We start from the raw sequence: 21,483 nt of genomic DNA on the forward strand, positions 1-21,483 counted from the left end.
CCGATCTTGTCTGCCTCCCCCCTCGGTCACCGCGAGCGAACGACATTAAATCATAAATCATTCAATTTCAATACCTATATTTTTCTTAATATCATTTTATATAACATTTTCCATAATATATAAAAACGATTTTATCCACATTCGTTACAACAGAAATATCTTAATTGCATAACTTAAATAATATATGGGTTATATCAATAACTGCATTTTTTCTTAGGTTTCTTATATACCCTGAAATAATTTCAGTCCGTTCTAATCTCAATACTTTTAAGTTCTAAGGTCGTAAAGTATTGCTTGTTGAATTTGACTAGACTAATTTAAATGATGCTCCTCAATGAAGTACATTAGCTGCCTTCCCCGAAGTCCCGCGAAGTCCCGTAAAGTCCCGTAAAGTCCCGCGAAGTCCCGCGAAGTCCCGCGAAGTCCCGCGATGTAGCCCACGATGTCCCACGATGTAGTCCCGAAACTTTTCGAAATCCCACGAAGTCCCACGCCGCAGTCCGAAGAAATCTTTCCAAATCCCATGAAGTCCCACGCCGCCGTCAATGCAAGTTCGATATCGTAGATGTTTCCATCATTTTTTGAATTCCATCCAAGAAATTAAGTGCATTAGTTCTAGTTTACGTTGCATCGTGATCATCTCTGGATGGTGTCGTCCAAACAAGTATCACTTTGGAGTCCCCCGAATGGTATAACGTTAATCGAACTCATTGCATATTAGCAGAGATCGCGCACCGACTGCCCTAGTACCATTTTTTAGGCTGCTGTTGTCAATTCACATAAATGCCGTTGTTTCCAACGTGCACCATCGTTTAGTGCTCGGGGATGTCCAAACTTGCATCGAAAAGATAAAGTTGCTCCAAAAATGGTTTACGTCATCACGATAGATCTTTGCTTCTACGTAGAATGCTTTCGATGCATCCGTAGATATAATTCTCTACTCTCGATCTTCCAGAGTGGTCCGCTCAAGTTCAGTAGTACGAAGCTCGAGAAAGTGTCACGATGTCGTCCTTTAAAGTGATAAACTTGACGTCCAAATCCTCTAAACCGGAACATTGGTATAGTTGATTCCGTCGGTACCACGTACCGTGGAAAGATATCGATGCCACCGGTCCTGTTCACCGTTGTCACGGAGTTTGTCCGTATCGGACGTCCCCGCCGTGTCACCAGGTTGACGACACCATCATCCGAGTCAATGGTAGGTCCCTCGCCGCCGTCCATCAGGAATGGTCCCACGCCGCCGTCCACCGGGAATGGTCCCACGCCGCCGTCCACCGGGAATGGTCCCACGCTGCCGTCCATCAGGAATGGTCCCTCGCCGCCGTCCACCAGGAATGGTCCCTCGCCGCCGTCACTTGGGTCTTCTTAATGTTATTCAAGGTCGATCCCTCGCCGCCGTCCATCAAGATTAATTCTCAGTTTTTTCTTTTCTCCGTTCGCGTATTCAGTAAATAATTCGTTATCGAGTTTGTATACAAATTTTTCTTTGCAATTTGTGAAGATTCACCTTCGTTCTTCGGCAATAAGAAGTTATTTTCATCTGTCGCATCTTAAACCCTATTCTTCTAGCTTCATTCGTAGACTGTTTAAATATTTTTTTTCCCCTTTTTAAGTAAATTTTTTCCTTTTTTAATTTTTACTCATTTCTTTTTTTTTAACTGTATCAATAGCCTTTTTTTTTAATGTATCATTTTCCTTTTTTTAAACTGGGTACGAATGTAAGCTTTCAATCTCAAAATGTCATATGGAACCTGTGTCAGCGTCAGTCTTGGCTTATCTTCCAATACCTACAATTTGTTATGAAATTCAAACATGAATTTTTTTAAATCTCCCCTTAATCTTCTGAACTGAATGTCGCGGATCTTCGATGCAGATTCCTAAAAAAATCACATGCGTTAAATCTTCTTGCATTTAGTCCTCTTACTTGGATTCCGAGTTATACAAACCTTTTTGATCTAAAAAGAGCGCTCGTATCAAGCTTCGGAATGGCGAACTAGTTTCGTAGGAACGTCCTCCAAAATGAAAGCTATCCCCCCAGTGAATCTCGCGTCTTTGACATAGAATTTGAGAAGTAGAAGACTCTTCGGAAGACCGCCAACTCCATCGACGAATACCCTCGCAACCGCGCCAATGGATTTCTCGTCCGACCCAGAAGAACCCCGGATAAGAGACCATCTTCAGAAGATCTTCCTAGGTCAATCCCTGGCTGCGTCTCTGAAGTCCACTCTCCCCAGGATCCTGAAGATCGGCTGCACGAAAAGCTGGACTCCAAAGAGCATCTTTCCAAGGGTTGATGCCAAATGAAGCCTTCCTTGGATGTTGACCTCGCACGAATATCCAAAAGAGTCGCAGCAATACTCCAAGACGAGATCCGACCAGGAATCCAATGAACATTGAGCGCATGCAGACTCCGCGGATTGGCATGGAACGAGTCACGTCGGCAACGGGAACCTTCGCGGATGCGTGCTTTCCTCTTTGACCTCTTCTTTATAGGTTTTCCCTAAAGTCTAACGGCTCTCGTGCGCAGGAAAGCGTATTCTAAAAACAATCTTACAGCAAAGGAAAGGGAACAAAAGGCGTTGCCACTCACATTCTATCGCTGTTGCCGATTTCCCAGGGGGGGTCTTTGTCATTCGTTACTTTCTCGACCACAAACTTGACGTCGCAATTAATCGACCAGGCAGATTACTTCGCTACTGGAAAAGAACCTCGTGCTCTTCGTCTTCGTATTTTTGCATCGCTTCCAAATATTTACGAGTTTCAAGATGCTTGTACCGGCGAGACTACTTTTCGCTCAATCTTCGAATAGCGTACTAGTGGCGACAAAAAATAGCTTTCCTATTCTAAAGCAACTGCATCTGCAATAATAAATTTCCTTTCCGGTCCTACAGAGGATCACGGCTCGCTTAAACCGTGCCAGGTTTTCTTCGATGTGCAACTCGGGTTGCGAAGCTTCGTCTCCACAGCTTGGTTTTCAAGTACCGTCGAATCTTGAGAACATGTCCTAGCGATCGCGCACGTTACCGCATTAATTTTCTCGAGAAGAAGAAAAAGAACAAGAAGAAGAAGTAGAAGAAGAAAAGTAACTTCTTGTTGGAAACACCTAGGCTGAGAATGCATTCCGAGTCGAGAGGAGTTAGCGTAAAGCAGGCTCACAGAAAGCTGCACCGTAAACTTTCGAGTAGCACACCTCGACCTTGCGATCGGAGAGAGTCCAGCATGCCAATGAACTTGATCGGTGCTTGAGAAATCATTGGTGTCGAGTAAAATCATTTTCAAGACGTGTTCCAGAAGAAGCCGTAATTCCAAAGACTTGCGGACTAGCTCGACAAGGTGGGCTTTCTTTCGTCTCAAACGATCTATGTCTCGGCATGCTTGGAATATACCTTCAAACTACGGAAAGAAAATTAGTGCCCCCCCACACCCCCGCCCCAACGTGCATTTATTAATAATCCCACGAATATAAAAATGGTGTCCTGTCATCGCTCGGCACAAAAAGTCCAATCTTATAAAATGTTACAAGCTTTGCCAAATTTGCTCGACAGATATTGCTTCTTGGCCCAAACGTGAATCGTGAGACGAGTTATCGATTCGCCTCACAGTTATGATTTTTCTTTTTTTAAGTGAACTCACCACGTAGCGCGCCACGAATATACAGCAATCTTGCGGATACTCATTCCCTCTTGCTCGTAACATTCCGTACATTCACAATTGGCTAGGGAAACGTTCGTTTTTGCATAAAAACTCACAGCGCGAACTACGTGTCTTGATACTCTCTTGGTGCACAATGTCATCACACTATACGTAATTTGAAACCAAAACTGAAACTGCACAAATTATAGCGCAATGGTCCACACACTAAGCACCGATATACGAATATAAATAGAACTCATTCCATAATAGTGCACAAAAGCAGTCCTCTCTCTCTCTTTTTTCTCATATAATAATGGAGGGTTGCGGCTCATTCTTCTAAGCGGCTAGCTCGATTCCCTGTTATCAAAGTCCCAGCCATATCGACCAACTATTCTTGGAGCTCAACTTGCGCAAGGAGTTAAAACGAATCTTACGTGAAGCTCAATCTAGAATACAGTGATTTCACAGGTCGTGAAGGAAAGAAAGTAGCAATTAACAGAATACGCCGTACAGAGATTAAATACTTGGCAAAGGAGCAAACGAAAATGTATGTGCATAGCCCATTTAAATAAGGAAAAAGATTAGTAGTTAAAGATATAGAGATTGGATGTAATGCGGAGGGTCTTCTCTAGGCTTCGTTACCTGGCACTACGACGTGGAGAGTAAAATTTGTTACTTGCAGATCTTCGGATATATAAATCTTCGGTAGACTATTCGTTTCCCAGGTGTTTTTATAATGAAGTTTCTTGTACGACGTATAGTACTTCCATCGCGAGAACTCGTAGTACTCGACAATAATCTTCTCTACTAGTGAATATCCTTTTCTTGTAGCGGAAAGTAATCTTTTCTTGCGCTCTCATTGCAAATCTTCGTATGATGCCATTGTTACGACTTATCGTTCTTAAGTATACTTGTACCCAAATTTTTAACTATCCACAGTCTCACGAAGGAACTTCTCATTTGTATCGCAAACAATAATTACACAACTCCCTCTTATCGGTGACATTAGAGATTGTAACTAACAACAAAATACGAATAGAATTCATTCACCTTTGCGATAAAATTAAATTCCCGTAAGCAGTCAAGATGCTTTCTTCGAGATCTTAAAAAAATTCACAAATTTGCTTGCTGTCTAAAATAATTACTTTTCTCTCACTCTCCTCCCTACTTTGAAATAAAGACAAAACTGAAAAAAAATGGTTCATCATACCAATCATCAGAATACGGAAATGTGTGATTCCACTGTTACCTGAAGACTTCGAACCCGAAGTGATCGCCGCTTTTTCTCCTTTACATGGAATAAGTTTCAAGGGAAATTACATCGATTCGCTCTTCCTATACAATTTCACTCTACTTCCTTTTCATTGACGTTCTGCTTCAGCGGTTCGTTAATTTTTCTTCCTGCGGCTTAAAATTCAACGACCCTCCCCATGGATTGCCGACCAATTTGCCAAAAAGTAATCGCAATACCTCGAATTTCTATTAAACGGGATACTCTCCGGTTCCTCCGCGTGAGAATGAAATCCTGTGTTTCGTGCTATACCCTAAATCTACACGGTAGAAATACAAGGAAAAAATTGACACAAAGAACCGTACCTCGTTCATTCTCGATCGGCTAATTGATCCGTTCGTGCATGCTAACAGCTATGTATCACGTTCCAGTACAGTCTGCGGTACAAAAGAAAATCGTTGTCCCAATCTGCCATGATGACATTGTTGACAAGTATTGGATGAAATTAGAATTCGCTCCGGTCTGTCGGTGGGGTCTTCCGTTACCTCGGGTCAACATATTGCATTTTTCTTGCGCATTCAAGGAGGACGATATTCCCGCTCTCGGTCGTAATCATTGACTCGGATTCCTGTGACTCAAAGCAAGAGAGCTGTCTTCCCCGGAGGCCCCCCACATCGTAGATACTATCTCTCCACGGATACGAAAAGACGGAAAATGCCATGAACGTTTTTACCTCGACCGATGATGAATGATCCTTCGACAAGCTGGGGTCAGCTATTGGACTGTCACGTATTTGCTTTCCCAACCGATCGAACTTGTAATTTATGTAGCTGCACTCTAGCATTCCATTAAACACGTCAAAACATTCCTGAAGCTCAAACAACAATGTCCATTGCATGCCACGAGCCGTTGCAAAATTAGCACCGGCAACGTAGAAATGGTAGAAATTGTAGAAATTGGATACCGTAGTTCCGTCTCACGTCTTCCAGGGTACGATAACAATTAGTCCGGACCCTCGAGTAACACTCGCCGATACAATGTCTACGTCAACTTCTGAACTCGTATCCTGGGTCTTCGATCTCTCGTTATCCACAAAGTCTCAACATTCCTGAAGCTCAAATAACCGTCCATTGCGTGCCCCCCTCCCCGTGTACGTACAAGCACCAGCAAGGATACGTGCGCCTCCATTCTATGTATCCCGGGGTCTACGTAACCGTCTGCTTTGGACTTTTGGATCGAGTGTGTACCTCAACGAGTCTTCCTATTCCTCCTGTTCCTGTCTACGGTTAGCTTACTGCTTGGAACGTCGTTCTCGTTATTCCCTCGTCATTCCACGGTTACGCCAAAACGTTCCTGAAGCTCAAACAACAATATCCATTGCGTGCCCCCCTCCCCGTAACGGAGTACCTGGCTCTCGCAAAATAGGTATCGCCTTCCCACCACGACCTTTCTCTCCGGCGTATGGGCACTAACACGTTGCACGGGTCGGTCTGGATCTCCTGCGATGCAAAACAGAACAACCCGCAAACACCATTCATCCGGTCTAGGACTCTGAAGTTCTCGGAGTTCGATACCTGATACACGATTCTAGATTAGGTACGAGAAATGGGTCAACGAAGACGTACAGCTCGTCGGTAGGGTCTTCGCAGCCCGTCCTTTTAGTTAATGGGGCTGCCCGTAGCTCTACCTGGAGCTCAAAAAATTATTGCATACGCCCCGCCCATCCCCGATAAAGATTCGTTAATACCAGGACACCTCGCCACGTGGCCAGTTAACTTCGTTACGATCGGAGAAGCCAAGGGTCCATGGGCACCGGTTCTGCGCTACGCTGAAGCGAAAAGAATTTTTCAACTTCCCCCCAGCCCCTCGTACATGATACATTAACGCTAATAATCTTCAGGAAGCGTTTCCTTTAACGTAAATCGTACCTCTCTTCGGTGTCCCGGCAAACAGCTTTCTTCTACCTAAAAGAAATGCTCGCGCGTATCTGTCTAATTGCCGCGACCGTGAGAAGGGTCATGTGGACACCTCGACATTCTCCCCCTTGTGCAGTTAAACGCAACACCTCTCTCTTTCTCTCTCGAATGCATCTGTGAAAACACGGTTATTCCGAGCCCGAAGGCAGCGAGCGTACGTCTAATGTATTCGCATGTAGTCGTTTTCCTCTTTCCATTGAAAAATGACTCCCAGGTCGTGCTTGTAAATGCACCATCGTATCACCGTTCGGATGCGTTCGGTACATCAAGCTCGGAACACGCTACTCGTTTTGATCATTTTTCTTGCGAGACATGCAATACCTCCATACCTGGAGAATTCTATTTCCTAGAGCAATCGGGGGATGAGAACGATCTTTGGGTGGCTCCGTAACCAATGTTTCAAAATCTGCTTCGGTGTTGGGTGAGCGTTGTCATTTTGGGATGAACCCAGGGACAGAGACGGGCTCCCGTTAACTTCGAGGGCGAGGCCTTGAAAATACCGCTTGGCCCGTGGATTCTTCCGGACCTGAGGAAGCACACTTTTTCTGCGAGGTCAAGTAAAACGATCAGCTCACCGCCTGAATACTTCTTCGAGCAGTGTCATGGCTTTCTTTGCGGAAGGTGACTTAACGACGAGCGGGCCCGTTTGCGGAAAGGAGGTGCAAAGGTGTGCGAAGTGATCGATGCCTGTGCGACCAACGTACGCCATAGCCAGGGTTGCACCTCTTATGGCCTTCTAGAAACAGACCTTCTCTCCTTGCCCCCGAATATGAAATATTTTCAACCTTACAGCGCATGAAACGGGCCAATGACGCCACTCCTCGCAGTAGATGGCTCGCGCATCTATCGCATTGGGGTCTCCGGCTCACGATAGGATTCTAGGACGAACGTTCGACTGAAAAGGATTTATGGTATTAATGGGGATACTACGGTTTCCGCGGCGCCAAGGTTTGACAGTTGGTTATGGTTGCGTATGATATGAGCAAACATCTAAGAGGAAAAGTTGATATCTCAATTAGTTTGGGAGATATTAACTATTTTCATTTTTTGTTTATATCTTGAACACTGTGCGAGATACACGTTCCTTCGAAATTCGACTCGCAATATCTCAAACTATGACAGATACAAAAAAAAATACATATAAGCAATTTTATAGAAAATTCCTTACAAAAAAAAAATGGTTGTCGATCACTCGCAACTACATCCAAAATGAAAAAAAAAAAATATCTTCCAAACCAATTGAGATATCAACTTTTCCTTTGAGATGATGTTCGTTCACATCGTATACAACAATAGTCAACCGTCAACCTTGGCGCCACGGAAATCGTAATCTTGCCGTATTAACAGTTAACGAATTAAATTTCAAGTATCGGGGTAGATTATTTTCTATAAAAATAATTCTTTATTCTTTCCTCTTAGCTTTTCTTCTTCTCCGTCTATAAAGTGATCTCTGATAGGTACAAAAATTCAATACGAATTGCATAAATAATTGTAAATAGTACAGTATACGTGACTGAAATATAAATGTAACACGTTACCCATTGTTAGCCCAAACCGGCATTGAGCAAATTAAATTTCAACAGTTTAAAGTGTATTTACTTAAATAGTAAATAAATTCAGGTACAAGTATTCTATCGTAAATAAACCAAATGAAGTCCGAATTAATCTTGGATATTTCCAATGACGTCAAGCTCGACATTTAATCCGATAGTCTCAATCTCTGCTTCTAAGGTACTTAATGGAATTATTTGAAAAGGATAACTTTGGTTTCGATACAGTCTACAAACCACACCGACGATAGGCATACAGGCTCGTGAGCACGAGGTCTTGGTTCCCAAGGTATCCCCGAGGCCACCAGAAACTGCTGCACCCTTCGCCCATCCCAATGCCATCTCAAACGGTGAGACTGCAAGTAAAAAATACCCAGATATACACTAGGATACCGGATCTTCCGTTCCTGCAGTACATCTAAGCGCCGCGGCATCTCGGGGCTTCTTTCTTCATCCGCCGCCGCCGCCGTTCAATGGTATCTTCGTGTTCGAGTCATGTCCGAAGTAGCCCATTACAGCCGCCAAGCTGTAAGATTCCTCATCCTTCTTGATTTCCCATAAACCTCTCGCCATCGCGTCATCGCTGCAGCGGAACTTTTATCTCGTTAATCTTAGCCATGAAAGAATCAAAGCTGTGTAACTCCGGACAGAGCGAGTCTCTCCAGGGGTCCAACCCTTCTTTGCAATCATTGGATCGATGGCTACTGTCTTTGGAATAAAAATCTAACTCCTTCGACAGCTTCCTCTTCAGCTGCTGCCAACGCTTGATCCTCGAGAGCTGCTTGTTTCTCAGTTCCGACTCAGCTTTCGACAAGGCATGAGCCAGAACCGCCTCCATCCTCAGGTTTCGTTTGCGGTTTCTGATGCATACAGCTTTCTTTTGACGCACCGTGCTGATCCACTTTGCCAATTTCTCGGTATGACTTGGCTCGTCCACCTCGATTTCCCGTGGCCTCAGCATAGCTACCATTCTGCTTGTTCCGCTTGGTCGACGCGTACACGATTAAAACCACTAAGCTCCTTGTCCGACCCTCCGGTATACAGTGTCGAAACAAAGGAACTTGTAAATGCAGCTCCGTCTCTGGTTCACTCAGGTCAGGGTCGAATATCCGCAGTACTCGAATTTTTCTCCAAGACTCCTGGACACGCCGTCCAAATACATAGGAATGGATATGTACCAAAACTCTTCTCAGCGATGACTCATGCAAATGGCGTCCTCGAATACGAAGTCCAGGGTTTCCACTCTTCCGATATCTTCCGTCTTTCCTTTTTTTTTTCTTGCGTACTGCCTAACAATAAAGCAATAATCAATGGGTACACCAACCTGTATCTAACTCGTGATTCTTGCTGTGGAGGACGGGAGTCTCTTCGAATCGCAAGAAAAACACAGCCTACACCGTTCGAAGGAAGCTTTAGGAATGCCTAGCCTCGCGCTTTGGGCGTTGCCTTTTATACTCATCAGAGCGCCGCCTAAAGGTAACCCTCCGCGCGATCGATGGAAAGTAGTCCCTCCTTCGATCGTCCAATATTCCTCGATTAATTAACCTACCGCATTCTTATTACATCCATTGGCAATGTCGAATTTTTCTCTTCATTCCGAGATTAATATTTGCTTCTTAAATGTGATATTTGCAATGTGGCTTTTTAGCCTGGAAGATTCCTCGGCGTAGTAAGGAGTGACGCGGCACCGCGTCGTCCCTTCCTACATGACGTCGACTAGCGTCACCCGTCCTTTCCATTGTGGAGCAACGCGACGTTGCCAAGTTTCATGAGGTTTGTGTCTATCGACGTTTGCGAACGTTTTGTTGGATTTATTAACTTTCTTTATTATGATGATAGAAACACCGCCATTTAGCAGGAGAAATGTAGGAGCGGATATAATCTGGAAGCTGGACACGAATATATCTCACCAGAATGAACGCTATCGGCTATTTTTAACCGCTTGGAATTTAGGGAGCTCGTTAGAATGATGCGTAATTAATACCCCTCTCTATTTCCTTTCTACTTATAACACAGGAGAGATATTTTCACGATTAATGTATCTGTGTATGTGTCTTATGTCTTAAAAAAGAGGTACAACTGTAGTTTCGTTAATCCGTTGTCTTTTAACAACAAAAAGACGTCCGATCGCAAAGGAATGAGTCAAAGTCTGGAAATATCTTCGACACAGTACCATTTACCGAAGGTACTATTTTTCCCAGTTGGACGATAATTAAGGCACTTTTACCTTACAGAAATACTTTTAAACCATGAGAGAGCATTTTACCCTGTCTGAAATATTTAATTTACTCCCTTAACGTGTAACATTATCGCGATTTTAACGAAATTAACTTGCACGGCTTCGGAGAAAATCTGACGAAGAGAAAGAGATTTGGCAACGCCGCGTCGAGGTATTCTCCTCGTCGACTTCAAGGAAGCCGTTAGGAGGAATTCGGCGTCGGATGCATTTTTGGGTGGTTTACAACGTTTACAATTCGGGAAACTCGCCAGAAACATCGACGGTCGTTTAAACTGTGAGGCTATGGACGTAAATTAACGACGCCCAGGCACGTTTCTGTAAATTGTAACGAATTCATACGTGCGGGAGGTACCTTGCTTTCGGATGCTCGATATGTATCTTTAAAACTGTTTTCCAAAAGTTTAGGGAAACCCGAAACGTTCGATGCGTTTCACAGGACAAAACGTCATTGAGTCATGCTTTGAAACATTGACATTGCGATAAGACACGACCCCGAATCGTTGAACTACGTTACAAGAGAACGATCTTGATACTCGAGCCGGATTAAACCGAGCTGACCTCTGATTAATTTCGATCGTTCAATAACGTTAATTTATATTTTCAATAGCATTCTAGCTTCAAGATGATTGTACGTATTGAAATTAGATGTATCTTTGTCGGCCGTGCCCCGTATCGATTGCCTTTATTGCGCATCCCAGAAAATGTTCTGGAACCAGAGATGGCGGTTTAAAATCAATACGAAGCGTATAAACATATCTGGGTGGTTAACTGGCCCTGAAAAAAGCATCCACGATGTCTCTATTATGCGCCGGGATAATGTAACGGCTGGTAACGTCTTCGGCTTGCAAATTAGCTCGACTGGATTTGATATAATGTAACGTGAACGCCTGCAGGAAGAGAAGGGGAATAAAGGAGACCGTGCGAAGGTCTGGGTATCGAAGAAATGGCGGAACCGTTAGGCTTTATCGATTGACCTTCCAGGTTCAGCTAAATGCGATTTCGAGAAGCCTATATTCATCAGGGACTACATTTATGACCTATTCTATTCAATCCCGGAGCCCCCTTTTGTGCTCATTTTTCGAAATTACCAGTCTTTACCAGCATTTTAGAATTTATTTACTAAAGTTTATAGATGTCTAAATAAAATATTCAGAGCTGTAGGGTAACACTGCGATTGATATAAAAACAATTTTTTACCCTTCTGCCATTTACATTATATATATATATATATATTACATGATCATACGCGTGTTCAATGACTTATCATACAGGTTTTGCTTCGCTTCTTGCAAGGACATAATTAGGACTTCTCATTAAGGCGAATTCGGAAAGAAACTCCGAAGTCATGGCACGTTTAATGGTAATAAACATTTATACAAGCTGTGGAGCGAAGAATCAAGGCAGAATGTACAGTTCGGAAAATATATGAAAATTTGTCTAGTTCGTTCGAACATAACTCTTTGGTTAAAAAAGACCAGTTCTCTGTATTTGCTAACATTTTGCGTAACTGTAATAAGGGTTCACGTATTCATGCACGTACGTAGTATCAAAGTGGTTTAACTGTACTTAATTAATTTCTGAGTTTTTTATAACACAAATTATTGTTAATAATACGTGTGTTGGTGTTGAAACGTTCAAGTTTTCCATATTTTTACTAAAGAGGATAATAGCCGTCATCGTTAGTCCAAAGTGAGTCTAAGCTTTTATTTAAGTCAAAATGTATCACGCCCAGATACATGTAATACAATGTCAGTCTGAATAAGGACCACTGTTCGGCAATGGATAACACCCATCGAGATAGTTCATTATCACACTGTTTGTACCTCTCTCCGTATACAGAATGAATGCAACATTTGGACATTTCTATAAACGAGGACATCCTGTACTGGGTTTTCAACGTATACTCAATGCCACGCATCAAGTCGTTAGTTTTAAGGATTAGTAACATTTGCCTATCAACGTTTTGCAATACTTCGCTGATTTGTGGTAACATGTTCGGTATTTCTCGATGAAATATGTCTCTCTCGCTCGATGAATACTTCGTCTTTTGAACACCGGACAGAATAGTATTCCAGGTTCTACCCGAGACCATGCAAGCTAATAAACCATACATGTCGCTTACACCCAGATTAGTACAATGTGTTTTCATTGCTGTTTTATCTCCATTTAAAATTGCTAGCCATAATTTAGAATACTCCCATCGAAATTCGTTAGTTAAATTAGCGTATAAACCGTGATCTAAGAGCATGATCTCTGCTTCTCCGTGATTGTTTTTCACGAGCACGTTTCCTGGATGTGGATCCGCATGAACAAATCCCGTAATAAATATCATATGACTATATAGACGTCCCAGTTTACCGCTGACTTCGAACGGGTTCAACTTGTTCTTACGGATGTAGTCTAAATCGTTCACTTGTCCTCCTTCTACAAATTCCATAGTCAAAATTCGAGTGGTCGATAAATCCCAAAATACTTTTGGAATCTTTAGCCACTTGTAATTCTTAAATAGCTCTTGAACTTTCTCTGCGTTCTCTCCCTCTCGAATGAAATTTAATTCCTCAGGAAGGTTTTTCTTGGTCTCTTGCACTAGCCATTCGAACTTGAAATCAGGGAAAATCCATGATGTTATTTTCACCAAAGCTGACATTGTTTTTATGTCGACGTATGAATTTGCTTTGACAGCACGATGCTGCACCTTGACGGCCACTTTCGTTCCATCTTTCAGTACAGCTTTATGCACCTGTGCGAGACTAGCTGCACCCAAGGGTATTGGATCAATGGTTTTGAAAATTTCATACGGATCTTTCTTGAAATCCTCTTTTAGGACATGTAAAACATCTTTAAAAGAAGATTGGGGGGCAGAACTGTGTAGGACTCGCATTGTACTGACGTACTCATAAGGTAGCAGGTAGTCCAGTGCTCCAACGTGTTGGCCTACTTTAATGTAAACCCCTTTATTGGCGCAGCAGAGCTCTAATAACTTTTTCGCACCGAATGTGTGTGCTTCAGACTTAAGTTTCAGATATTCCTGAGAATTCTTATCTAACGTACTGCTATATACTGTACTGTTATAATGGGCGCCTATGATGAAGACGGAGACAGCAGCACGGCCCAGTCGTACGATACCGATCGATCCCAGATCATATTCGTTGACTCTCAAAGAAGCTAGTGTTCCAATTCCAATTGTTCCTAGAGCAATGCCCTTCAACACTTTCCTGGATATTAACATTGCTGTTTTAAGACTTATTTTTTCCAGTGGTAATCTACAATGGTTATATTGTATTAATGAACGGAGCAGGATGATGAAATAGAAGCTCAAGATAACCTGCAAATACTTACAGACAGCAAAGATGTGTGCTCACCAAACCTGTGGCGTGAATGACAGAGAAAGCTATCGTCTAAATAAATTATTTGATAGGTTAAATTATTCTTAACGAAGGATACCATTAGTGAAGTATCCTTGATCTGTGTAAACGACATTTAACCTATAAGTACCTAACCTAAATAACGTCACTTTCTGAATTAAATCATATACTCTGATAATATATTTACAATGTCATCTCGATGCTTTACGGACAACTACAGTTATATAACCGTAACGAATTAGACCATTTTGTATTTATTATAAGCTATCTCGCGACCGAAAAGTAACCTATCTCTGCACCTTATTCTCACTACTATCACCGTGTCATCACGACTGATCACGAATTTGATATATTCTGACATATTGCTTGTCATTTGTTAAACACTTGCCGAAATTTTGTTTGATCCATCTTGTATAACTTATATTTGGATAAAAATACTTTACCCATTGCGATACCGTTTATACCGTTTAAAATAAAACCAAATCATCGATTTAGATATTTTCAGCAGTTTTGAACAGTATAACTGCACATTCTTTACTAAATGTAAGAAATTGGGTAAAATAAAATAATTACACCTATCCACGCTGTATGGGTACAATTTCTTTTATATACATTTATATATCTAGACTATATAAAAGTATCACTCAATTAATTATTACATCAATGTGTAAAATTTCTTATAAGATTACACATCAAATATACGTTATGAAAGACTCCGCATTTATTGTACAGATATCTTATGTATCACCCATTTTTAACAGCACTTAAAAATATTACCATTATTTTCATGAAACCTATCGAGGTGCATTCAGGTCCGATGCGTGTTCCATAATTGCTCTCTGAAACAAAAATCGATGAAATAACATTAAGATATCATACCTGTTTAACAAAATGTTATCTTTGCTACGTGAAATTAATAACCTTCAATGGAGGTAATGCATTTGTCAACTGTAAACCTAAACTTCTGGCAAGGACGACTGGTGCGGCCGTTCCTTTATACAATCTGTGAAGAGCATCGATAGCTAACATTGTAGGAACATTGTGCCTTTGGCGCTGGGTTTCATACTTGGTCAGAAACATTATGTCCGCAAGGAGAGATCCACATCTTACGGCTTCAGACAGCATTTGAACTAAGACTGTGATATCTCCAAAACCTAGGTTTACTCCTTGGCCAGCAAGAGGATGAACTCGGTGTGCGGCATCGCTGTAATACATTATCTGGTATTGCGGCATATAATTTTAATAAGATTGTCTCCTGTGATCATCGCTTACCCAACTAAAACGACTCCAGGTTTCGCGTAAAAAACGGAGTGTCCAAATCCTAGAGGGAATGCTGCACGAGATCCTTCCTCGATACTTGCTACAGAAGGTTGCAATTGTCTAGCTATTCCAGTTTGCAAAGAAAGTCCTTCCAGTAATTGCTGCAAAGCTTTCATACCGCTTTCAATGATACCATTTTTAGGGTGGACCTTCCACAGAGCATTGTTTAGAGCGTCCACAAATTCTTCTTCGGGTAATTTCAGCAGCCTCTTTGCCTCGTTTGTTGTAACGGACCATACAAGAGAACTCAGTGAATCAGTCAGCTGAAGCAAAATATTAAAAGTTAATAATATTTATCCAGCAACAAAAATAATGTAACACATTTTTTTCAACATACAGGCAACAAAGCCACAGGTCCAGTAGATAGAAACCTCTGCCACGCCACTATGTTCTCCGTAGGCTGAAATTTGTAAATAACTGTGTATCAATTTACAAACATGTACGTAGAGCAATTCTACCATTGAATAATGTCCAGATAAAATATTATACCTCTGATAATTTAAGAGTTGCAACGATACCCATTTGATCGTAGTCCCACTTAACGTACTGCACTCCCATTGCTTCTCGTACCCTGGAGTAGACACCATCTGCACCGATCTAATAAAAAATATGAAGAATAAAAAATATGAAAATCTATAAAAGCAACACTAACATAAACGTAAAATAACTTTCAGCCTTAATGAGCTGTAAATGCCTAATTTAGCAAGAATGTGTCAATCTTATTAAAGGAGGTGGGAGAGCGAAATCCGAGGTTGGTCTGCAAAGTCCAAAAATAACTCTAGTTAGATTCCAGGTTCTTGCGAATGGTCCGGATGTATTTTCGCAAAGAAATTGGGCTCGGCGGTCTTTATTTTAAGAGGGATACCGCTTACAATAGAACTTCCGAGCCGGAAGGCGTGGGGTAAGATAAACATCCTCCACGTGTGTAGTTAAAGTGGCTATCGATGTTCTCAACGACCTAAATGCCACCAAAATTAAACTCCATTACTGCGAGATACACATTGGATGTTATAAAAATAAAAATAACCCACAGAGACATTTCTTAAAAGCTATGGTAATAAACCTATTCTCTAATCCGAATAAACGAAAATTAGTAAACGATTCATGTAATGATGAAAATGTACTCTTCGTCTTATTTAAAAAAAAAATCACTTGAACAGACATTTGATGTATTAAATATTTATGTTTGTTGTGTAGAATTTTTGGTCATGACTGTGTGGAATTTCCGAGATAATATTATCGCCAGCTGTGAATCTTGGAAACTAATTGACCGCACGGTGTGTCACACTCTTTCCTGTACAGCAGCGTTGCGGATGCATAGCAGGATGCATTCAATTGATGGAAACCATAATTCCATAAGAACATTGCTAATCACTGTAGAACGTAGTCGAACCAGGTGGCTAAATATATGCCAGTACTGTTTTATAAACATCAGAGCTCAACCGTGGATGTTCCAAGGAATACCCAGGAGCAGCAGTCTCGGAGTAGCTCTCAGAGCTTGATACAAGAGATTAAGCACGTGCTACAGTACAGAATAGAAAATTTAAGGTGGAATAACTCTACAGTAAGTGGAAAATATTAATACATTCAGTGATCGATGTTCAATATTTCAATGTTTCTTAAAGGTTAACTAGGATAAAGATCTAAGCATAAATAAATTAATAAGTCTTTTAACTGAGAATAACGTAAGAAATGTCTGTGCAGATATTCTACAAATTGTAGAATGAAAAAAGATGTCAAAATCTAGACAACTTAATTTTTTTGACAAACCATCAAATCAGGCAAAAAATCTTGATTTGAGAGAGGACAGCTCCGTTCGACCAACATCTATTGTTCTTACTTTTGAGGTGAGTAGTTAGTGTGAACTTAGAAATACGTGTTGCCAAAAATGGATACAATTGAATAGGATCAGCATGAAGACATATGGGTAGATGACGATACAAGAGAAGGAAGTATTTCTTCGGAAGACAGTTCTCAATCGGCAATGACAGGATGCATAAAACAGCAACCAATGTCACAGCAATACCTTTGGACAAAGGATGAGATTGTTTTAGCATTAAATGCATTATCAGCAGGCGAGGCAGCACTTGCTGTCATCCCTACGCTTCAAGGAGAATCCCTTAAAAGTGCTCTTGAGGAGAGCGAAAATGCAAATGTGCAAAATTCCTTAATAAAAGACACTAAAACCATCACTTTGAGCTTCGTCGATGGGTATGTTGAATATTAAACCACGAATAAAATTAAAGATGTTTGTAGTTTTCTCTTAAGCTTTAAGTACTACGATATCGCACTGACATTATTTTATTTAAACAGTCGAATTAGGAAAGCTTCTTTGGCAGCTGATAATAAAGAAGCAGCCACTGCAACTGCCGGTCAACTTTTGATAAGATGGCCAAACACTTGTCTCTTAGTTGCTTGTTGGTTGGGCCATTTTGAATTGGTAAAAGCACTCTTGAAGAGAGGTATTCCGGTAGACTGTCGTGACACCGATGGCAGGTTAATGCTTTTGACTCTCCACATATTTAATTTGGTTCCTCTCTAATTCACATAAAACGTACAAGAATTGTTGATTAAATTTTAGAACACCATTACATTTAGCAGCTTGCTCAGGGTCTGCAAAAGTGGTGGAAGAATTATTAAAATATGGTCCAAACCCAAACGAGTGGGATTTTGACAGAACATGCACTTCGTTACACTGTGCCGCAGCGGCAGGAGACATTAACGCTGTAAAAGCATTGTTACGGTCAGGGGCCGATGTCAATGCCGGCCTATTAAACAAGAGTCCTCTTCATTATGCCGTTCTGAGCAATGCAGCAGACTGCGTGGAAACTCTCCTGCAAGCAGGTGCTTCCCCGAACAATCCACAGGTAGTCCATTGATACCTTCGATACCAGTAAAATTGTCTGTCCTTCCTATCTTTTCAAGTTGTCCGATAACGTGTAGAAACAATAGGTTTATACGGAAACACCGTTGCACGTCGCCGCAAGCCTGGGGTCTTCCTCTTGCATAAAACTTCTTCTGAGTTACGGAGCGGATGTAAGAGTTCAGCACGGTGCTTCCCGAACGACCCCTTTACATCTGGCAGCCGAAGAGGGTAGTCCGGAGTGTACTAAATTATTACTGGATGCCGGGGCACCATGGGACGCCAGAAATTCAAGGGGCCAAACCGCGATGCACTTGGCAGCACTAGCACAATCTACAGAATCGTTGGAGGCACTCGTCAAAGCTGGTGCCAATGTCAACATCGAAGATGACGATGGCAGGACACCACTACACGCGGCGGTAGCAAAAGCTCTTCGAGGAACAGAATTAGTGAGGATATTAATCCAGGTATCCACTTTCTGTACATGAAGATATTTAACCCTTTGCACTATGAGGTCACCTCTGGCGTGAACAAACTAGGAAAACAATTATAGTGCAAAGGGTTAAAAAAGCATTATAAATGTTTATAAAACATCAGTTGTCTTTAAAGGCAGGAGCATACATCAACAAACCGGACAAATTCGGTTATACAGCTTTACACATTGCCGCACTAAATGAGTGCTCTCAGCTAGTTGTCCTGTTGCTGGGAAAAGGTGCTGACATCACGGCACGAACCAAAGGTGGCATTTCAGCCTTAAGTTTCATCGTTCGCAGAACACCTGACGTACTGCCAAGGTTCACCGCTAGATTAGATCAGGCTGTTTCTTTACACGATCATGAATTGGGTGATGTCGACTGTGAACTGCGACTGGATTTCAGACCTTTAGTCCCAGGTGGTAGAGGAGAAACCGACTTGATGTTATGTCTGGTAGAGGTTGGACAGAAGCACATATTGAGACATCCTTTATGCGAGAGCTTCTTATACTTAAAATGGCTGAGGATTAGAAAATTCTTCCTGATGAGCTTAGTATTTCATTCCATATTCGTCGCAATATTTACAGCCTACATAGTGGTGACATTCTTGTGGAATAATCAGAAATTGGGAGGTATTTTACTTTGGGCAGTACTGTCATTCACTTGCATATTGGCGTGCAAAGAGATATTTCAATTAGCACACGGTGTATGGTCTTATGCTAAGCGATGGGAAAATTGGCTTCAATGGGGCGTTGTTATTTCATCGGGGGTGATATTAATTAAACCAGTTAATAACTGGCAACACCATGTAGCTGCTTTAGGAATTTTATTGGCATGGATGGAATTAATGATGGTCGTAGGGAGGTTCCCTATGTTCGGCATTTATGTTCAGATGTTTACACAAGTAGCAGTTAATTTTTTCAAGTTTCTGGGGGCCTACATTTGCCTTATAATTGGATTCTCTTTGGGATTTAGTGTACTGCACATGAATTACAAATCTTTCATGAATCCCTTAGTAGGGTTATTGAAGACGATCATAATGATGTCAGGGGAACTAGAGTTTGAGGATGTATTTTTTGACGAAGAGGCACATGTTCTTTATCCAGGAACGGCTCATTTAATGCTCTTGTCGTTTGTTATCTTGGTTACCATTATTCTTACAAACTTGATGGTTGGCCTTGCAGTATCGGATATACAAGAGCTTAGAAGATGTGCTGGACTGGACAGGCTGGTTCGAAGAGCCGAACTTGTTGCTCACTTGGAGAGCATGTTATTTTCAAAATTATTAGATCGCGCACCAGATAAATTAGTCAAAACATTTCGAAAGGGAGCATTGCTCTTACGGCCACCGCATCATTGTGCCATACATATTCATCCCAATGACCCAAGAGAAAAACGACTGCCCAAAGAACTGATAAAGGCAATTTATCGTTTAGTTGCAGAAAAAAAAATTAATAAACGGACTACTAGAAATATTTCCACTCATAGCGTTAAAGATACCGACATAGGTGACACCAGATTAAGCAGATTATACAGTACAACGTCTACAAACGAAGTTACTAAACAGCAGTTAAACGAGTTATTAACTGAAATAAAGCGATTTTCTTATAATATTAATTCTCGCTTGGACAATCTAACAAGTAAAATAGAAGCTATTGCCCAGGAGATCGATGGCTCAATTTTATCATGACTTATCGCTCAGATGTAATAATATTAAGATAACTGTCATACATCATTTGTAATAATAAAAGCAATTGCAATGGATTTAATTTCTTAACATAAATTTCTATATCCTATCGTGTTACTTACAAGCAGTTTCGCTGTGAATTGTTCTCCACTCTGTAGTACAATCTTAGAAGATTCGCCATGAACTTTGGGCAGCGATATATTTTCAACCCTGGCATTGTGAATGACCTGGACCGGTTTCTCGACCAATACTTTATTGACTGCATAAAGTAATAAATCATTTTCAACTATGTAAGCCAGCTCTTCGGCAAGGTGGTCTTCATTGAATGTTATTATTGCATCGGAGCAAGCATCCCATATCTATAATGTAACTGCATATAAATACATACGTTTCAAACTGTAAGAAGATAATAATGAATATTATTATTTAAGAGTTATCAGATATTGTCCAAAATACCTGCATCTTCCGAACAGGTGCATAACGCACTGCTTCGATATGCTGCCATGCTCCGATACTAGATAGAAGTAGTCGAGTTTGTTGATTTAATGCAACAACTCGATTTGAATACTTTTCCCGTGGTACGTAACTATGAGGTTTCCCACCTTCCAGAAGAAGTATCCTTTTCGACTCCAGTTGCCTATTATTGGCTGTTACAGAAATATATTCTTGTCATTTCGCGTTATTATTGCAAATCTAATTTTACTTAAAGTAACGACGCATTTTGCTCGTATGTAAATAGAATAATTACCTAACCTAGAGCACAGGCCATAGTTGTTCCCACCATTCCGCCCCCCGTAACAATGATATCGTAATCTTGATCATTGCAAGTACTACCGGAATGCTCCTTTCTTGAAATGACACTAAAATTCGCGAAAGCAGGTACAGATTTTCTCGAAAATATCGCAAAAACTCTACGAGAAGCTGTTAAGACTTCCATGGAGGCCGCCATCTTGCAACTGCTTGGAACCACATGTCCACAGCCAAGGCGGGAGATTCAAAATCGCCCACCCATCGTGCTACAAATTAATTCCCAAGCTATTGATTTATCAACGGCACAGGCAACCTCGCGTATGAATATATTCAGAAAATGTAAATTCAGTGGATACCGTAATTTCAAGACCACTTCTAGCGTCTAGTCGACAACAG

The 21,483-nt window shown here is 41.4% G+C and overlaps 4 protein-coding genes and 2 long non-coding RNA genes across 13 annotated transcripts; 2 read left to right on the plus strand and 4 right to left on the minus strand.

Annotated features, from left to right (window-relative positions):
* Nucleotides 1-60: 60 nt before the first annotated feature.
* On the minus strand, nt 61-9,826 carry LOC105702370. Of its 8 annotated transcripts, none has more exons than XR_001104285.2 (4): nt 9,715-9,826; nt 6,793-8,746; nt 1,947-6,692; nt 61-1,877 (listed from the first exon to the last, which is right to left on the minus strand). It is a non-coding gene; the product is annotated as an uncharacterized LOC105702370 (long non-coding RNA). The 8 variants fall into 8 exon arrangements; XR_002762344.1 differs by having other exon boundaries at nt 1,947-4,797; nt 4,883-8,746; XR_002762343.1 differs by having other exon boundaries at nt 1,947-4,819; nt 4,883-8,746.
* Nucleotides 8,945-9,708, minus strand: LOC105702367. Its single transcript, XM_012429879.1, has one exon. It carries the CDS (start codon nt 9,358-9,360, stop codon nt 8,968-8,970), a length of 393 nt encoding a protein of 130 aa, XP_012285302.1. The 5' UTR covers nt 9,361-9,708; the 3' UTR covers nt 8,945-8,967.
* Nucleotides 9,734-11,819, plus strand: LOC111674299. The gene is made up of 3 exons (XR_002762345.1): nt 9,734-9,866; nt 10,039-10,163; nt 10,230-11,819. It is a non-coding gene; the product is annotated as an uncharacterized LOC111674299 (long non-coding RNA).
* Nucleotides 11,820-11,822: 3 nt separating this feature from the next.
* LOC105702356 (uncharacterized aarF domain-containing protein kinase 1) lies at nt 11,823-14,489 on the minus strand. Its single transcript, XM_012429858.1, has 2 exons — nt 13,969-14,489; nt 11,823-13,892 (listed from the first exon to the last, which is right to left on the minus strand). Exon 2 carries the CDS (start codon nt 13,856-13,858, stop codon nt 12,284-12,286), a length of 1,575 nt encoding a protein of 524 aa, XP_012285281.1. The 5' UTR covers nt 13,859-13,892; nt 13,969-14,489; the 3' UTR covers nt 11,823-12,283.
* Nucleotides 14,490-14,581: 92 nt separating this feature from the next.
* Nucleotides 14,582-21,375, minus strand: LOC105702358 (ubiquinone biosynthesis monooxygenase COQ6, mitochondrial). Its single transcript, XM_012429860.1, has 8 exons — nt 21,091-21,375; nt 20,794-20,984; nt 20,460-20,696; nt 15,804-15,911; nt 15,652-15,714; nt 15,267-15,577; nt 14,916-15,198; nt 14,582-14,833 (listed from the first exon to the last, which is right to left on the minus strand). The coding sequence occupies exons 1-8, from the start codon at nt 21,284-21,286 to the stop codon at nt 14,789-14,791; spliced, it is 1,434 nt and encodes a 477-aa protein (XP_012285283.1). The 5' UTR covers nt 21,287-21,375; the 3' UTR covers nt 14,582-14,788.
* On the plus strand, nt 16,006-20,414 carry LOC105702352 (transient receptor potential channel pyrexia). Its single transcript, XM_023433967.1, has 6 exons — nt 16,006-16,878; nt 17,019-17,525; nt 17,628-17,810; nt 17,896-18,181; nt 18,267-18,644; nt 18,787-20,414. The coding sequence occupies exons 2-6, from the start codon at nt 17,299-17,301 to the stop codon at nt 20,338-20,340; spliced, it is 2,628 nt and encodes an 875-aa protein (XP_023289735.1). The 5' UTR covers nt 16,006-16,878; nt 17,019-17,298; the 3' UTR covers nt 20,341-20,414.
* Nucleotides 21,376-21,483: the final 108 nt, after the last annotated feature.

This window comes from Orussus abietinus, unplaced genomic scaffold (genome assembly GCF_000612105.2).
Source record: "Orussus abietinus isolate OABI.00-Male unplaced genomic scaffold, Oabi_2.0 scaffold17, whole genome shotgun sequence".
NCBI lineage: Eukaryota > Metazoa > Arthropoda > Insecta > Hymenoptera > Orussidae > Orussus > Orussus abietinus.